This window comes from Chenopodium album, chromosome 16 (assembly GCF_948465745.1).
Source record: "Chenopodium album chromosome 16, dcCheAlbu1.1, whole genome shotgun sequence".
Classification (NCBI taxonomy): Eukaryota; Viridiplantae; Streptophyta; class Magnoliopsida; order Caryophyllales; family Amaranthaceae; genus Chenopodium; species Chenopodium album.
In genome coordinates this window covers 48747385-48764084 of record NC_137849.1, presented here as the reverse complement: position 1 = coordinate 48764084, position 16700 = coordinate 48747385, and the positions used below count along the sequence as shown (strand labels likewise).

Genomic DNA, 16700 nt, shown 5'->3' with positions numbered 1-16700 from the left:
CTCATAAAAGTCCTAAGTTCCTAACTACGTGTAGCATACTAGCATTTTAGATTTTTAGTACATTAGTACGGATTACTTATGTGCGTATGACATAGATTTCTCACCAACTGACGAGATACAAGAGCGTTATGAATCTGTCGATGAAAGTAGCTCAAATTTATCTCTTAGAATTGATCGTGAATAAATAGGCAAGGAAATTAAATGCTCCTCCCTCCGTCACTTTATTACATGCCTATTTCTCATTTTGCACGGGAATTAAGAAAGTTAAAGATTTTTTAAAACTAATAATTCGGCATATGAATATGTATGTGGGATTAGAGAGAGATAGAGAGAAAGAAAAAGTGGTTGGAAATTAAGAGAGAAAAAGTATTGGGAATTGATGTTAAAGTACAAAAAAGAAAAAGAAAAAGAAAAAGGGTGACAAATCATCAAAAAGAGAATAATATTGTAAAAAAGTACAACCTATAAATAGAAATAGACACTTAATTTTGATCGCCCCAAAAAGGAATACAAGCTTGTAATAAAAGGACGAAGGGAGTACTATTTTTATTGCTTTGTAGTTTTAATTTATGGGTAAATTTCATTATCAATGAAAAACAAAAACGTGTGAAAAAATTGCTTGTGGATGTGGATAATACACAAGACAACCATTACAAGACAATAGACACCCATTAATTAATTTGTGCGATTGTCAGTATCAGTTTTTATGAAGTATATGGTACAAAGTAAATATTAAGGCATCCATTAATTAATTGGTGTGAAAGTTTCTGTTTCAGTTTCAGGAGATTTTAGGATCGATTTTCACCCCTATAAACCCCAACCTTATGATTCTCTGAACACCAAATTTTTTTTATTTATTATTGTTTTTTTTTTTTTTGGTGGAAACACCAAAAAAAATATTGGTGTTGATTGTTAATGTCAATGTATTACGAAGTAAATATTAACTAATATTATGAAGTAAATATAGTACATAGTACGGAGTATTAATTAAACATTCTCTTGTCATAGTTTAAAGTATCTCTTTAAAATATATGCAATCATGTTAACTTGTAGTTATGGCCAATATGTGGATAAAAGATGAAAAGACGACTTACCATTATAAACCTGGCTACTAAGGGCCTGTTCACATTATTTATTGAATTGAGTTGAGTTGAAATGAATATTTTATAAGAGAAGGAAATTAGGAGCTGAATTAAAATTAAGCTGAAGTGAACAGACCCTAAACCAAGTCCACGCCAAAGAACATTTCAAGTACTCACTACATACAATCTCATCACGGATCCAGGCCATCTTAGAAAATTCTAAACCTTTAATTTGTACTTATTAATTATCGTAGGACAAAATTTTGAAAAGTATATATGATGTACAAAGACTTTCAAGTGCAACATATCACAATCGATCATCTTCCAAGTTATTAGGCTAATGCCCATTTTAATCCTTTCTTATGAGTATGTATATCTAATATTATTTTTTAATACACAAACATTTACGAAGTATTATTTAAATATTAAAAACATCATATTCACTGCAAGTTAAAACCAAAAAAATGAAATTTGAAAAATATAATATTAAAAAAAAAAACTTTTATAATTGTGTTGTCACAGCTTTTAATATTGGGCAAGAAGATGAACATGGCTGCACTATCACATGGACCATTACATTATACTATAATGCACGTTTTATTCATGCACATTCGCAATTTTTCTGTTTTACTTCGTATTAATTAATATTACTCTGTAATATAAGAGAAAAAAACAATAAATTGTCTGCCCACTTTGGAGTTTGAAATAACATATAGCCGATATTTGGTATTTGGGTTTGGTTCTTTTCAGTTTTAATCCAACAAAGGGGATAAGATAGATTCTTTCCCATTCATGTTTTTTTGCAAATAAAAGTATCATCAACTTGCATGATTAGTTGATAATTAACGGTCTTATGCTCCTTAATTACATAACAAAAATAATGATTCGTATATTACCGAATACCGACTACCGAGTATCATATTAAAAGGCTACTTGGAACAAGATATGTACATTAAAATTAAGGACTATAATGATTTTGGTTGGGAAAAATAAATAATTGCTTGTATATCTGTGTGTTTAAAGAGCTAAGGACGGACGATGAGAATCGATCTCAAAGTCTCTTAAAATCGAGAGATACTCTAATCACTTGATACATATCTTACTCTCGACGTATAACTACTTTATTGATTAGTAAATCAATAAAAAGTTTGTACTTTTTGAGTGAACGAGATGTTGCCTTGACTCCCTGAGTGTTGCACAAAATACTTTGTCAATTTCTGTGTGGTAAGGTGGTGTGATATTGGTGTTGAATGATGTAAGCTAGTGATGTGAACACGTGACATTTACATCATCTCACTTTTACATAAGTTGAGATCACAAATAAATAGCTGAGTTTGTTTAACTATGAGTCCACTCACCCAACACAGTACATATATATAATTCCAAAAACACAAATAATTTGATGTTCAAAATCTTATGCTACTATACCTCTCTTAAGTATTAGTTACAATTCAGTTTGAAATATTTTATAACTCACAAATAATACCCTAAAATTATAATTAATACTTAATGGAGAAAGTATCTATCTAAATTTTAAATGTTGATGAGAGATGTTATTAGAAAACTTATATGAAATGTTAGTAACATTAACTCCGAACTCATATAATAATTAGCTTCCTCTATTAGAAAAAAGAAGTTTAGTTAGCTAATACACTACGCTTGATCAAGAAAATAAATGAATTTATACTCATTTAGGGTCTGTTCACTTTAGCTTAATTTCAGTTCAGTTCAGTTCAACTCCTAATTTCCTTCTCTCATAAAATATTCATTTCAGCTCTATTCAGTTCAGTTTAGTTTAATTCAGCTCCAACCAGTTTAGTTCAACTGAGTTCAGTAAATGTGAACAGACCCTTAGTCATGTTACAACATAAATCTAATTGATGTTCAGGGGCAAAAAAAATTCAAATTTACAACATTAAGTTATGGATTTTTAAGTATTTATGTTTTCATCTTTTTTTAATGAGACTATGTGAAGAATAGACATTATATGCATAGGAAATAATGATATATAAACAGATAAAGTCCCTCGATCTCAAATTCTCAATCATGCTTGAGCGCACAATTTACTTATTACTAATTATGGTTTGTTTAAAATCTTCTACTCACCTGATAATTTTTACTTATTTGATCTTATATAAACTTATTTGATGAAGTTATTAAATTTTTTTATAGTTATAATTTTAATTTGGATAACCCTTAACACGAACATAACTTGTTCTTAATGTGATTTTTTTAATTGAATGAGCTGACATAGAGTGACGTACTAAATAATTTGAGGTTATACTTTACTTTCATTAGCTTCTAGATGATGCTGAGTTGCCTTAACCTAGTACAATAATAGTTGTCTTACGGAGTAGTTTATATTTTTAGGGTCCCCTATTGTCTTAATTAGCATAGTCGTATTTTACCGAATCTTCTAATTAACTATTCCATTGCCTTTGCATATTTTAATACTTATAATTAAAATAATAAGGAATAATTAAAAAATTAAAATACAGTCAAAATATTACTTTTTTTTGTCATATATCATGCAGAATACGTGTTACTTATAAGGTTATTAATTATTATTATTAATAATAGGAGTAATATTTAATTTGTCTTGCTTAATGAAAAGGAAGTTGATGTTTAAATTTAATTTTGATTGACTTAAGAGTTTGTTGTAACAGATGCATGTTTGTAGCTCATACAATTAAGATATATTTTAGGCGTAGTCCAAGTCTATATACAACTAACCATATTACTAATTTACTCTACATAATATATTATATTATCATGCATGCGTTATTGTTGTTATCATCATTATTATTGTTATATATGTATGCATTAATCAATTATAATGAAGTTACAAACTGATTAGAATGATAACCACTAGCACGTAAAAGTTAATGTAAACAGTTCGCATGAAAAGTGGCTATCTTAATCAACTTATTAAGTAGGGCCAAATTACTACGAATATATCTTAATCAACTTATTATCTATTAAGAGTACATGTGTATCAACACTAGTACAAGTTCATTATGTACAAAAAATAAAATGTTACCACTATTTTAATCTACTTGCCTTAAGTTCATATATACAAGATTTCATGCAATTGATCAAAAAAGTAAGGGGGGGAAATGAATGGGTCAAGTAGTGATAAGTAAATTAGGACATTCTAAGTATAAAATGAGGCAAGTAAATGGTGAGTATTGAAACTAAGGGTCTGTTCTGATTGACTGAATTGAAGTGAATATTTTATGAGAGAAAGAAATTAAGAATTGAACTGAATTGGGCTGAGATAAACTGAACTGAACTAAACTGAAAATAAGCTGAAAAAAACAGGTCCTAACTCTGATACAGAAACAAGATATTAAGTTGAATTATTCCACGTATGTATATACAAACATCATTGATTATCTAGATAATGAAAGATTAAATTAGGACCCATTGTAAATTTCGGCTTAACATGGAACAATATGCTTTTATGGAGGAGGACCCATCCACCTCACTCGTGAAGTCGTGATGTACATCACCAAGCCCCTGAATTTATTGGTTTAATTTTTCTAAATGGATTTTTCCACTTATGAATAATAATAAAAAAAAAAAATGGTAGAAAACTTAGAAATTTTTTATAAAGTTTTGGGTAGGGCATAACATGCATGTATGTAATTGTCCCTACTCCCAAAAGAGGTGTGGTAGCTGTTGCGCCCCTGTTGGTCGTCTTAGTGGCCTGGAAGTGACAATAATAATGTAATTGCTGATTTCTTTTCCTTCTTTCTTTTTTTTTTTTTTTTTTTTCCTTCTTTTTTTTAAGTGCAAAAAGGAGACATTGACGGGCAACATATTTGGTCGCGACCGTGAAACATAAATTTAAAATTAAGAATACGGGATATTGACCTTAGGGCTTGTTTATTTGATATAATAAAACATAGGAAGTGAAACTTTATAAGAATTGCAAGTTTTGTGTGTTATTTGGTTGACAAAAAATTGGTGAAATGGAGAAAGTGGAACTTCTTAGTAATTTTGTGTTTTCACAAAATGTAGAAACTTACTTACCTAAGTCACCCAGATAAGTATCAGATAAGTAGAAATTCTCAAAGAAATTACTCCTTAATTGTTAATCAAACAATATTAGATGATTCCTATGAATTTAATTATAGAAACTTAATTCCCATAAATTTGCAATTCGAGAAACTTCTATCTGAATTAAACGATACCTTAGTACAAGACAATAAATGCGTAACATTTGCTCTCTGTAATTGATGTGTAGTACGGAGTACTCCGTAGACATTATTTAGTTGGAAATCTAATCACTTTAATTTCACTGTATGTTACTACTGTTAATTGTACTCATATTTGGTATGCTTTTAATTACAGCTCATACTTCAGCTGTTATCTAACTAATTCTCTACAACTTTTAAACATGTGAAAAGTTACTTAATGATTGGTAATTACTGAACGCAATCTATAGCATTAAGTGGAACGTAAATGACAAACGAACTAGAGCAATGAACGAAGATATGAATTCTTGCTTTAGCTTACATAACTTTTCTTTATTGTCTCCTAGAGAATTTAAAGATTGATAGAGTAGTACCGAGTAAAATGAATACGTAGTATTTTTTATTGGTACATGAGTGATGAACGCATTTTCAACGATTGGTTAAAACATAAGATGAAACACATGCATCGCAACATTTTTCTTGCTATAATTCAACGTGTAAGTTAAAAACTTTCTCATTAACTATTATGTGCAAATCGTTGAATTTTTTATATGTACTATCTCACAAATAATATCCAAAACTTACACACTTATACATAATAACGGAGGCAGTATAAGTGTATAACATATGTAGTTTGGTTGTCCTACATACTCCTTCCGTTTTTAAATACTTGTTTTATTTCTCCATGTGCGGAGTTTGCATTGGTCCTTAATATATGCTAAAGGTGATATTCTGATATATTCATCATTATATATTTTTGATAAAACCGTGCATCGCATATTCTCATGGGACTAACACTACAAACCAAGTAACTTAATACTCCGTAATAAACAGTCCCTTAAAAAAAATGATTCAATAATGCTCAAAGCAATAAAAAAGGGAAAACTCTCTCTTTTAAAATAATATTATTACATACATTACAAATTATTTTAGATTTCTTACAACGTTACTTACACACATATGGAAACGCCACAAAATTTCCTTATCATCAATTCATGACAGACATTGTTGGTTTGGTTTTGGCCTTTGTTTCGTTATTTGGTTTTTGTTTGTGTGTGTAAAAAAAAAATGTCAAAAATTATCCTGGCCATATTCTCTTACAGAATGTCTACTTCTTTTGTGAGCTAAGAGCTAAATTTCGCTTTTTTTTTTTCATGCTATTCTTATTTGAATTAAATTTCTAATTTAGCTAAAATCCAATTGGTTTTTTGGACAGGAAAAATTCAATTGATTTGTACTATATAGAGTTGGATTAATGTATTACTAGAGAAAACTATACAAAATTGGAGTCTTACGTGTGTACTCGTTTTTTGACTTTGAAGTTTGAACTATTGCTCTAATATTCCGCATGCATGGTATGCTTGTAATCAATAATTAAATTAATAATGTGGAGTATAATATACTGGTCACATACCACATTGTCTTACAAATATCTATCTATACATATGAATTTTACTTTGAACAATATGTTACCTGAAAATGTTTATTAAGGCTCTTTTAGTCGGAAATATTTTATAATAAATAACAACTAGATGAAAGCCCGTGCGATGCGTGATTTTCCATATATTAATCTCAAGAAAATATATTTTCGTATTTGATTTTTTTTTTCTATTTAATAATTTCAGACCAAAAAAAAAAACATAATAATTTAATGAAAGTGTTATTGCCTATTACAAAAGTATTTTTTTTTTTTTTTAATGTAATTTATAACGCGACTTTATTTATTGTTGTTATGTATTTTATTTGTGGTTGTTAGTTATATGACAATTGAATTTAAAAATATAAATAAATTGTAAATATGATATCTTTCAAAAAATAATTGTAAATATGATAATTTATCGGTTACATAAGGATAAAATCTTTAATGTGAAAAGATTTTTTTTTATTTTTTACATATTTAAATCCTAAATCATTATTCGTTGATTTTTTTAAAATAAAAAATATTAAAAAATAATAAAAACATGTATACTATTTATCTTCTATTTCTTCATCTAATAAAACTGGATAAATAAAACATGTCAGCAACAATAAAATTTATATAAAATTAATCTTTATAGTCTTATAAAATAAATCAATAAAATTTTTGTAAAATCGATCTAACAATTGTAATTGTACAAAATCAAATCTATGCATTGGAATATTTTAATCGTCCCTTGTCGCCGCTTCTTATTTGTAACGATTGAAAAGTAACTAATGGAGTAAACTTTTCTTTCAATTAACTTTGGACGAAACTGTACAAAGTTGGCTTTAATTGAGGCATGAACGTTAATTTGTTCAATTAAGTTAATTTGATGACTTGATTAAGCTACCTAAATCACAAAAGAATTGTTTTAATTATAAAATTAATTAATAAAAACTAAAAAGGTTTATAAAAAAATTTAATAGATGTAAACGATTGATATAGATATAATACCTTATCATACTTTGTTTTTCCAATCATTTTTGCTCGAATTTAATTCGTTGATTAATTAAATTAGATTTGCATATAAAAACAAAATTCCGTAAACAAAACATAAACATATAATCATTAAGCATTCCAAATAAACACAATGCAAGCAATAATCACAAATATACATTTAAACATGGATTTTAAAAAATAAAACTAAAAATTACGCAGCCACTGATGACCTAAAACTGACACAAAATTATGACACAAAATTCGCTTGATTTGGTTTTGTATTGATATGAAATTTTATTGGTGTTGTAGGATGTGTCAATTTATAGTGGTAGGCATCAAAATTTTTAATTTAATTATTATTAAGAAATAATTTTTATTTCTTATCATAAACACTTTCAAGATTATCTTAGATATATAAATTCTATATCTAAAGATAATTGTTTTCTTAAAAGATAATTTTTAGTTTTTTAAATAAGTTAAATCCTTATAAATCACTATTCGTTATTTTTAACTACGTGGCAAAATTCTTAAATCTCATTCATCACTTTTGTTTAGGTGGCAAGTGAATTTTTTAATTCTAAAATAAAATAGAAATCTAACTTTTAATTGGTCAAAAATATACATTTGCTTATGTGGCGCGTTGAATGCTCTCTAAAAATGCCTACTTTATTTATATATATTAGATTAGATTTTTTGTATGTGGAAAAAAATTAAGAAAAACACAATGCAAATTATACATTGGAGTTAAAGTACAAAAACCAAATTGTACATTGGAATTAAGAAAAAAACGCAATGCAAATTGTACTTCAATTCCTTTCCCAAAAACAATATGAAACAAACAAAACAACAAAAGCAATTATGAGCGAGATTGTACTTTAAAAACATGAATGATTTCATATAGGACTATCAAAGTTAAACGGAGGGGATATATATTTTGTTTGGTTCCTTAATAAAATAATTAAAAATGAAAGTGAAAGAGTGACAAATGATGGCCGAGAGAAAAATTGCAAAAAAGAAAAATGATTTCAACTGACATAACTATTCTTCACCCCGACCGAACAAAGAAAAACGCTTAAATCATTTTCTTAGAAAATATTATATAGCGTCCAACCATGTACTCTCCACATGAAACTTTCACTTATTAAGTTTATGATTTCCCTCAATTCAACAATTATTTAAGGTCTATAGCTCATAACTTGTATTGCACATCTTGAAAATATATGTACCACTTTCATCGACATTTAGGGCCTGTTCTCATACGCTGAACTCAGCTGAACTGAACTAAACTGAAAATAAACTGAACTGAACTGAATTGAACCGAAAATAAACTGAACTGAACTGAACTAAACTGAAAATAAACTGAACTGAAAATAAACTGAACTGAACTGAACTTAAGTGAAGTGAAGTGAACTGAACTGAATTGAAAATAAACTGAACTGAACTAAACTGAACTGAAAATAAACTGAACTGAACTGAACTTAAGTGAACCGAACTGAACTGAACTGAACTGAAATTCAACGTATGAGAACAGGCCCTTAGTTATAAAGCTATTACTCGTGCTTCATACTTTCATGTGTACGGAGTAATATAAATTTAGATCTAGTTATATTTTAAGGTATCAAGTATTCTCGTGTTTCATGTTTATTTATGTTAGGAATTCTCCTCGTTAGGAGGGCTTCCTGATGTTTTTTTCTTCTTATCTTTTCAAAAAAAAAAAAAAAAAAAAAAAAGTATTCTCATGTTTCATACTTTCATGTGTTACACAATTTTGTTATAGAATTTAATTGGGCCTTAGAGCAACACAAGTTCAGCCCATTTTACGCTGAGATCTATTTTCCAATATTTTGTTCAGGCCCAATTTTAAACTGTCAAGTGGCCCAATGGGCAATTTTTCCTTCAATAAATTCTGATCAGGCCCATTACTAAGTGAGGTTTTAGTAGGGGTTTTTGGAAAGTCAAAGACTACTGCCGTTAACTACTTAGGTTTCCGTTACAAAAAATCCTGTACATTATAAAAATACAAAAAAGGAAAGTTTCCCATAAAGTTTCTGACAGGTGGCAAAAAAAGAAAGCGCGTGAAAGGTATTCGCACGATCCGCGCGTGTGGCTAGTTGTCTGAAAATTGACCAATCAACAAGATCACTCAAAACTGCTAAAGGACACTGGCTTCTCAATTTAACGAAAGATCAAAGTTGAGAGTATCTTTGTGTTTCTATCCAAACTTGAATATAACTACACCACAAAAATTGCAAATTATCAATTTTAATTGTTGGATTTAATAAGTGAAAGCAACTACCTTAAGTAAAAGTGGGAATTTATTTCTACCTTAAGGATTTGGGTTCGTTGTGGAAGTGGGCATAGTTTCAATTTGTGGCCCAATTGTAGGTTGTAGTTCCATCATTTTCTTCATTTGGTCGCCCATCCATTTTTGATCATTCATTCTTTTTTTCTTGATAGTGCATTTTTTTGGACCTTAGTTTACACTGGTGTATCATTCGATTTATAGATATATTGTACTTTGATATGAATTGAATCATAAGGTTAGATGAGAAATAATCTTATATTTTTGTATTTGCTTATTTAGTGAAAACACTGTACTTTTAGTTTAGATATTCACACTGTCACCTAAAAATATTAGCGGGTATATTAGATTTGTGATGAATTTTGTATGGTTAACAATCTATTGCCAAACAAAATTAACTCACAATTTGAAATAACTCCTTATAATTAAAGATTAATTTACAAGTCATTTGTTGATTACTCGGACTATACACAAGTCAATTCGTTGTTACATAATCATTATTAGGATCTCGAGCTAGCCAACATTGTCTTTTAGAAATGGTAGTACTCTTGGTATTATGCAAAATGATGTATCTAGGCGCATCAATGACGTGGTTAGAGTTGTGTTGAATTTGATCCAAACCTGAACTTGGATCAAATCAATCCAAAAGGGACTAAATGTAGCCCATATTGAAGAATTCTAATTTAAACTACATTCTTTGAATAACTTTTGTTACGAGATTTTATTTCATGAAAATTGAAAACTTACATAATTATATATTCGTTTATCATTGGACAAGGTCTAATAAAGTTTGTGAGAAAAATATCTTCAAATTTTGGTTTTCGTAAAATAGTAAATTTAAAACTACTTTGTTTAAACAAGTTAAAATCGACCCAAAATAAAATAATTAGGACCGAAACCCTAAATCGATCTAAATTAAAATAATTTTTTCCCGATATCCTATCCATTAAAATGAAATTGCAACAATTCTTATTCGATTTTGGACCTTTGCACAACCCAATAGCAATCGAAAAACAATTGAATTTTCTAGCCTATGAAAGACTCCACAGGGACCACAGTCATCCACGTGGACGGCTACCACAGCGAGTGATACTCACACCTCCTTAAACCCGCGAGTAGAATAGCACTACAATAATAGCAACCCATTTACATTCACACCCTCTAATAATTTCACTTACTACGGAGTACTACTCCATTTTCTACTTTGTACCAACAAACGCCGTCACCAACTCACTGCTACCTGAAATCTCTCACTCTCTTTCTCTCTCTTCCCCAATTTCGTCTCCGAAACTCGAGATTGATTCATCTTAGGGAGAGAAAATCAGAGAGGAGAGATCGAAATTTCCGTCCCTTTCGAACGAATTCATTCTTTGATCGATCGAATTGAACCGGAAATTTCTGCAATCTCCGATCTCGATTTCTAGGGTTCCGGCGACTCCATTTTTGTACCTTTTTTTTTTCCGATTCTTTGATTTCAATATTATTTTCGGATTTTAATGGCGTCGGAAGATGTGAAGACGAGTGAAGCAGCTGTTTCGACGATTGTAAACTTGGCGGAAGAAGCGAAGATTGCTAGAGAAGGTGTTAAGGCTCCTGGTTATGCTATTCTTACCATTTGCAAGTCTCTCGTTGCTGGTGGTGTTGCCGGCGGAGTGTTAGTTTCCTCACTCATACTCTTTGAATTTCTAAAATGTTGATGAAATTGAAAGCATTTTGATGAAATTGATTTTTGAAGAAACTTTGTGATCTTTTTGGTTTTTGGAAAATTTGATCGTTTATTTATTGTTTTATGTAAATTTTATTTAAATTGATGTTTGGTAAGTTTCGTTATTTTGTTTTGGTTTGGATGAATCTGTGGTCCCTGTTTTGTTGTTGCTGTGGATGTGTATTGTTTGTTGTAGATTATTCCAAAAATTCTGTCTTTATAATTGGTTTATTAGCTTCATTGTTGGGTAAGTGATGCTTCATTCCTTTGGATTTGGATCTTGTTATTATTTCTCAATTTTAAAGAACTAAATTTTTTTAAGCTTTAAGTGTTGGGGGATTGGGTTTTATGAATTTGTGATATCTGGATTTATTGATATGGATCTGCAAATATACTAGTCTGTTATTCACGGGGTTGTTTTTGTGGGATCGCCGGGAAAAGGAGGGAGAAACAGATGTTGGGACAAGTTCTTGTTGTAAATTTTGAAGTTTGCAAGTGTTTATTATTTTTGGGATCAAAAGAAGCGATGAAAAAGGAGTTGGAGTTGAAAGTAAGGTTTTAGGAAGCAGCAATGCTAGAGAATGAAGTTGTGGATGGAAGCGGGGAGGAATAACACTTTATGATTATTTGGATGCTTGACTGATCATTTGGTCACGTGGTCGATACTGTGTTATTCACAGTTCAAAATTACAATAGCTTTTGATGATGCAAGGTAGAGTTATTGAGTATTGAAAATTTTTGGGTTTTTTCTTTAAGCTTGTTGGTTTTAGGAGAGAATACACGGGGCTCATGTTCTACTTGTTAGATAGCTGTGGTTGGATTTGCCATTTGATGTTGAACTTCGATCCTTAGAAGCAATGGTGTGCTGATGTTCTTGATTTGGATTTTTTTTTTTTTTTTTTTTTTTTTTTTATTGGTCCATGAAGCCTGTATTATTGAAGATTAACAGCTTTTTACTTTCTTCCAACATTGTTTATGATTGTAGGTTTCATTTTTGATGATCACAGAAGTAATTGTATCGGTTAATTTTGGGTTTCTTAACTTAACTCTCGTGTGCGAAAGAGATGGCTTTAAATTTGATGTCCTTTTCTTTTCTTTCTTTTTTTGTTAATTTGGGAAAATGGAGAAGACTTGCTTAAGGAACGATAAAAGTATGGTCTTCTTATGTGGCAAGAAGTTAGGATTTTGGGAGAAAGGAGAAAGATATTACTCATACTAGTCATGGAGTTAATTAAACTTTCAATTGATTGAAAGTTTGGCTATGATCACTGGACTGAAGCACTAAGATAAAGGGTCCTAGTGGCATTGTAACATTGAAGTGTCAGTTTGAATATGCAGTGCTTACTGCTAAGTTACTGCTCCTCTACTCAATATGATTTCCTTTTCTGGTTTTCTGTATGGTTTTGTAAAAGTTAGGGGATATTTGCCTTTATATAATCTTTTGAAAATTTTGGGGTATAATTCTTATTCTTCATGCCATTGGATGTGTGTTTCAGGTCACGAACTGCTGTTGCACCATTAGAACGCCTAAAAATATTGCTCCAGGTATTTTTCTATTCTTCATAGCTGCTTTCTAATGGGTTTAGTACTTTAGTTTATCAGCTTCAGCAGAAAATAAGGAAAATCTTTTTGCACAACACCTTTTAATTGTGGTGTTAAACATAATATTCCAGGTTCAAAATCCACATAGCATTAAATACAATGGAACCGTTCAAGGGTTGAAATATATATGGCAGAGTGAGGGATTACGAGGATTGTTCAAGGGTAATGGAACAAATTGTGCACGTATTGTGCCAAATTCCGCAGTCAAGTTTTTCAGCTATGAGCAAGCATCTAAGTAAGTTTCTTTTTCTACATTTGAGTAACATGATCTAAGTTGCCATGTAACGTTTTGAAATTGCTTCTCATGTGGAAGTTTTACTTTTTTATTTTTTGTCTAGGAGGAATATAATTTATTATTTTTAGTTCTAGACACTTGTCTCTACCTCCTGAACCCCTGGTTGCATATGCATAACTTATGCAGCTCTTGCTGGGATTCTATGCACTTGGTCAGTTGCTAGGGATCCCTTTAAAGGTGGTTGTGAAATAAAAATTAAGATGAAGAATTGAAGAAACAGGCAATGTTGTATCTAATGTGCCATTTGCTTCTGAATTGGTCTCTGGCTAGTGTAGCACCTTTGGTGTAGCATTTTTGAGCTTCTAGAATTTATAGACCTGTAGTTTACAGGCTTAGTCTTCTCTATTAGTATGTTATTGACGTGTGACCGAAAAGTACTTTATAAAAAAAGACATGTCTAAAGATGGATATATCGAGCGTCAATTGATATCCCATTTAATCGTGAGTAGTGAGTCCTGATTGCTTTTTACTGTTTTTTTTTTCCAGGGGCATATTATGGCTGCATCGACAACAGAGTGGCAATGGTACTCCTAATTGTTTTTATTCCTATTAATGTTTTCATATTGTGTATATTTTTTCTTGCTTCGTTACCCTGCTGTCTTGGGTTCATTGTGTTTCTTGTTGGATCATATTATTTCCTACATGAAAAATTTGATTAGTTCTGAATCATCCCGTATAATATTGCTCAGCTGCTGTTCTAGTAAGGAGAATATTCATTTATATAGTACAGATGAGAAGGCTTAAAAGTGTCACACAAAACTTTGAGGTTCTAGTTTCATTGACATCATAATTCTTTTATATATAGCAACTACAAGTCTATAATAGCTTAAGTATGGATCACAACATGGCCATATCAAACCGGAGGTACAATCTTACTCAGCCTCATCCTTATTTGGTATAGAATGATAGAGTTTTTTGAATGATCCACGTGATTGTTTCATATAAACATCCTTGCATATTGTTTAATTGCATATTCATGTTTATTGTTGTCAATTCTCTAGTCTGTTCCATGCCAAGTTACCAACCGCGTTAGCACATTAAATTTCTGTTTCTGGGATATTTATCATGTGATAGTTTATGGAATTCTATTGGAAGTTGAATTCTGATGCTGGACTTCTGGATAAACCTTAGAAATAATATGTTTCTTGCTTTGATTGTCAATTTCAGCGGACGCTGAACTCACTCCTTTATTGCGCCTTGGGGCCGGAGCGACTGCTGGCATCATAGCAATGTCTGCAACTTACCCTATGGACATGGTGCGGGGCAGGATTACGGTACAGGTATTAACATCTCTGCATATTATTATAATTCACACTAAGGTTCTTTTGTAATTTGCTTCAAATGACATTTGCCTGTGACCTGTGTTTTCAGACTGATAAGTCACCTTACCAGTACCGAGGCATGATCCATGCACTGTCCACTATTCTTCGTGAGGAAGGTCCAAGAGCTTTATACAAGGGTTGGCTTCCCTCTGTTATTGGAGTTGTAAGTTCTTTGACTTAAAAAACTCTATGGATCCAGTTGTTGCTTTCCTTTCAAGTGTGTTCAATAGTTTGGTTTGGAATTGATTTTGCGTCCGCTAGTTATCAAGCAATAACAACATACATATGGCTGAAACATAGCTTTTTGTCTATCGTCACACGTAAAGGCAGTGCCGCAGTATGCTTGTGTTCTCAACTTGTTAGTAAAATGGATATTGATTCTTGCTGTGCTATATGCAATTCGTTGCATAGACCAAATTTTAGGGCTAAAGTTGCTGATATACGTATGTGTTCTGTGTGGATAAGAAATAGTGGACCTCATATGCCTTAGGCTCAAGAATTTGAATCTTTGTGGGAGGGTTTGTTTCTTGGAAATTTAATATACAAAGTATTGATGGAACTGCCACTCATTTTGCTGAAGTCTTGTGTAGTTCTGTAATTGGTCTGTTAGATCTTCTTAGCTTGTTTGCTGTTCAAATCTTAAATGCAAATTGATTTTGCCTTATGCAGGTTTGCTTGCATGTTTTAATGTTTGTTCTTACTCATCTGCTTGTCACTTGTAGATTCCGTATGTTGGCCTCAATTTTGCCGTGTATGAGTCATTAAAGGAATGGTTGGTGAAAGCTAGGCCATTTGGATTAGTCCAAGATAGTGAGTTGAGCGTGACAACAAGGCTTGGATGTGGTGCTGTGGCGGGAACTATTGGCCAAACCGTTGCTTACCCTCTCGACGTTATTCGCAGAAGGATGCAAATGGTGGGGTGGAACAACGCTTCATCTATAGTCACTGGTGATGGGAGGGGCAAGGTCCCATTGCAATATAATGGCATGATTGATACATTTAGAAAGACTGTTAGACATGAGGGTTTCGGAGCTCTGTACAAAGGCCTGGTCCCTAATTCAGTAAAGGTCAGTGTTCAGCATGCCTTGTAATATGCTTTCAAACTATCTGCTGCTGCCAGTCTTGTTGTGGCTTATAGTCCAGTTTCCTTTATGATCAGAAATAGCACATATGAGTCACTTATATTTGTGGCTTATGCTTGTATTTCTTATTTTCTCCAGGTTGTGCCATCCATATCAATAGCATTTGTGACATATGAGGTGGTGAAAGATATCTTGGGAGTTGAAATGAGAATATCAGACTGAAGTTGCTGATTTAGGCTCTTAAACTCTGATATATTTTTTCTTCTTTTGGTAGGCAATTGGAAGAAATAGGTAAATTTTGGTTGATGTATTGTATTTTTGCCCGATTAGAACAAGCTAAACTAGTACCAGGTGTTAGCCTGTTTTATATGTCGCTTCTCTGTTACCTCCTGTCTAGGGATCCTTCAGAAAATTCTAATTATCTCAGTTTTTCAAATGCTTATTTGTAATAAGTAGTTGCAAATAATAAATTGATGGATCCATTTGCAGATTTCAAAGAGACATTTCTGTTGGATGTTTACGTCTGCTATACCGTCCCTTGTATATTGCATAGACCATCTCCTGCTTGATTTTTTGTGCTTGGAATTAAGTGCTCCATGCTGCCTTTGTAAAATCAAAGATGCTTTTAAAGTACAAATTTTCTGTGGCTCTCATCGGTCGTATGACGAGACTACCGTGATAGTACAAAACTTGTCCTTGACTCCTTGGCCATG

The 16700-nt window shown here is 31.3% G+C and overlaps 1 protein-coding gene across 2 annotated transcripts; it reads left to right on the top strand.

Annotated features, from left to right (window-relative positions):
* Positions 1 to 11175: 11175 nt before the first annotated feature.
* On the top strand, positions 11176 to 16516 carry LOC145586842 (mitochondrial adenine nucleotide transporter ADNT1-like). Of its 2 annotated transcripts, XR_014101029.1 has the most exons (9): positions 11176 to 11635; positions 13183 to 13231; positions 13360 to 13523; positions 14070 to 14107; positions 14751 to 14863; positions 14955 to 15068; positions 15628 to 15972; positions 16126 to 16278; positions 16477 to 16516. XR_014101029.1 is itself a non-coding variant. In XM_081643783.1 (8 exons), the coding sequence occupies exons 1-8, from the start codon at positions 11478 to 11480 to the stop codon at positions 16207 to 16209; spliced, it is 1065 nt and encodes a 354-aa protein (XP_081499909.1). In that variant the 5' UTR covers positions 11176 to 11477; the 3' UTR covers positions 16210 to 16490. The 2 variants fall into 2 exon arrangements, 1 of the variants encoding a protein (XP_081499909.1); XM_081643783.1 differs by having other exon boundaries at positions 16126 to 16490.
* Positions 16517 to 16700: the final 184 nt, after the last annotated feature.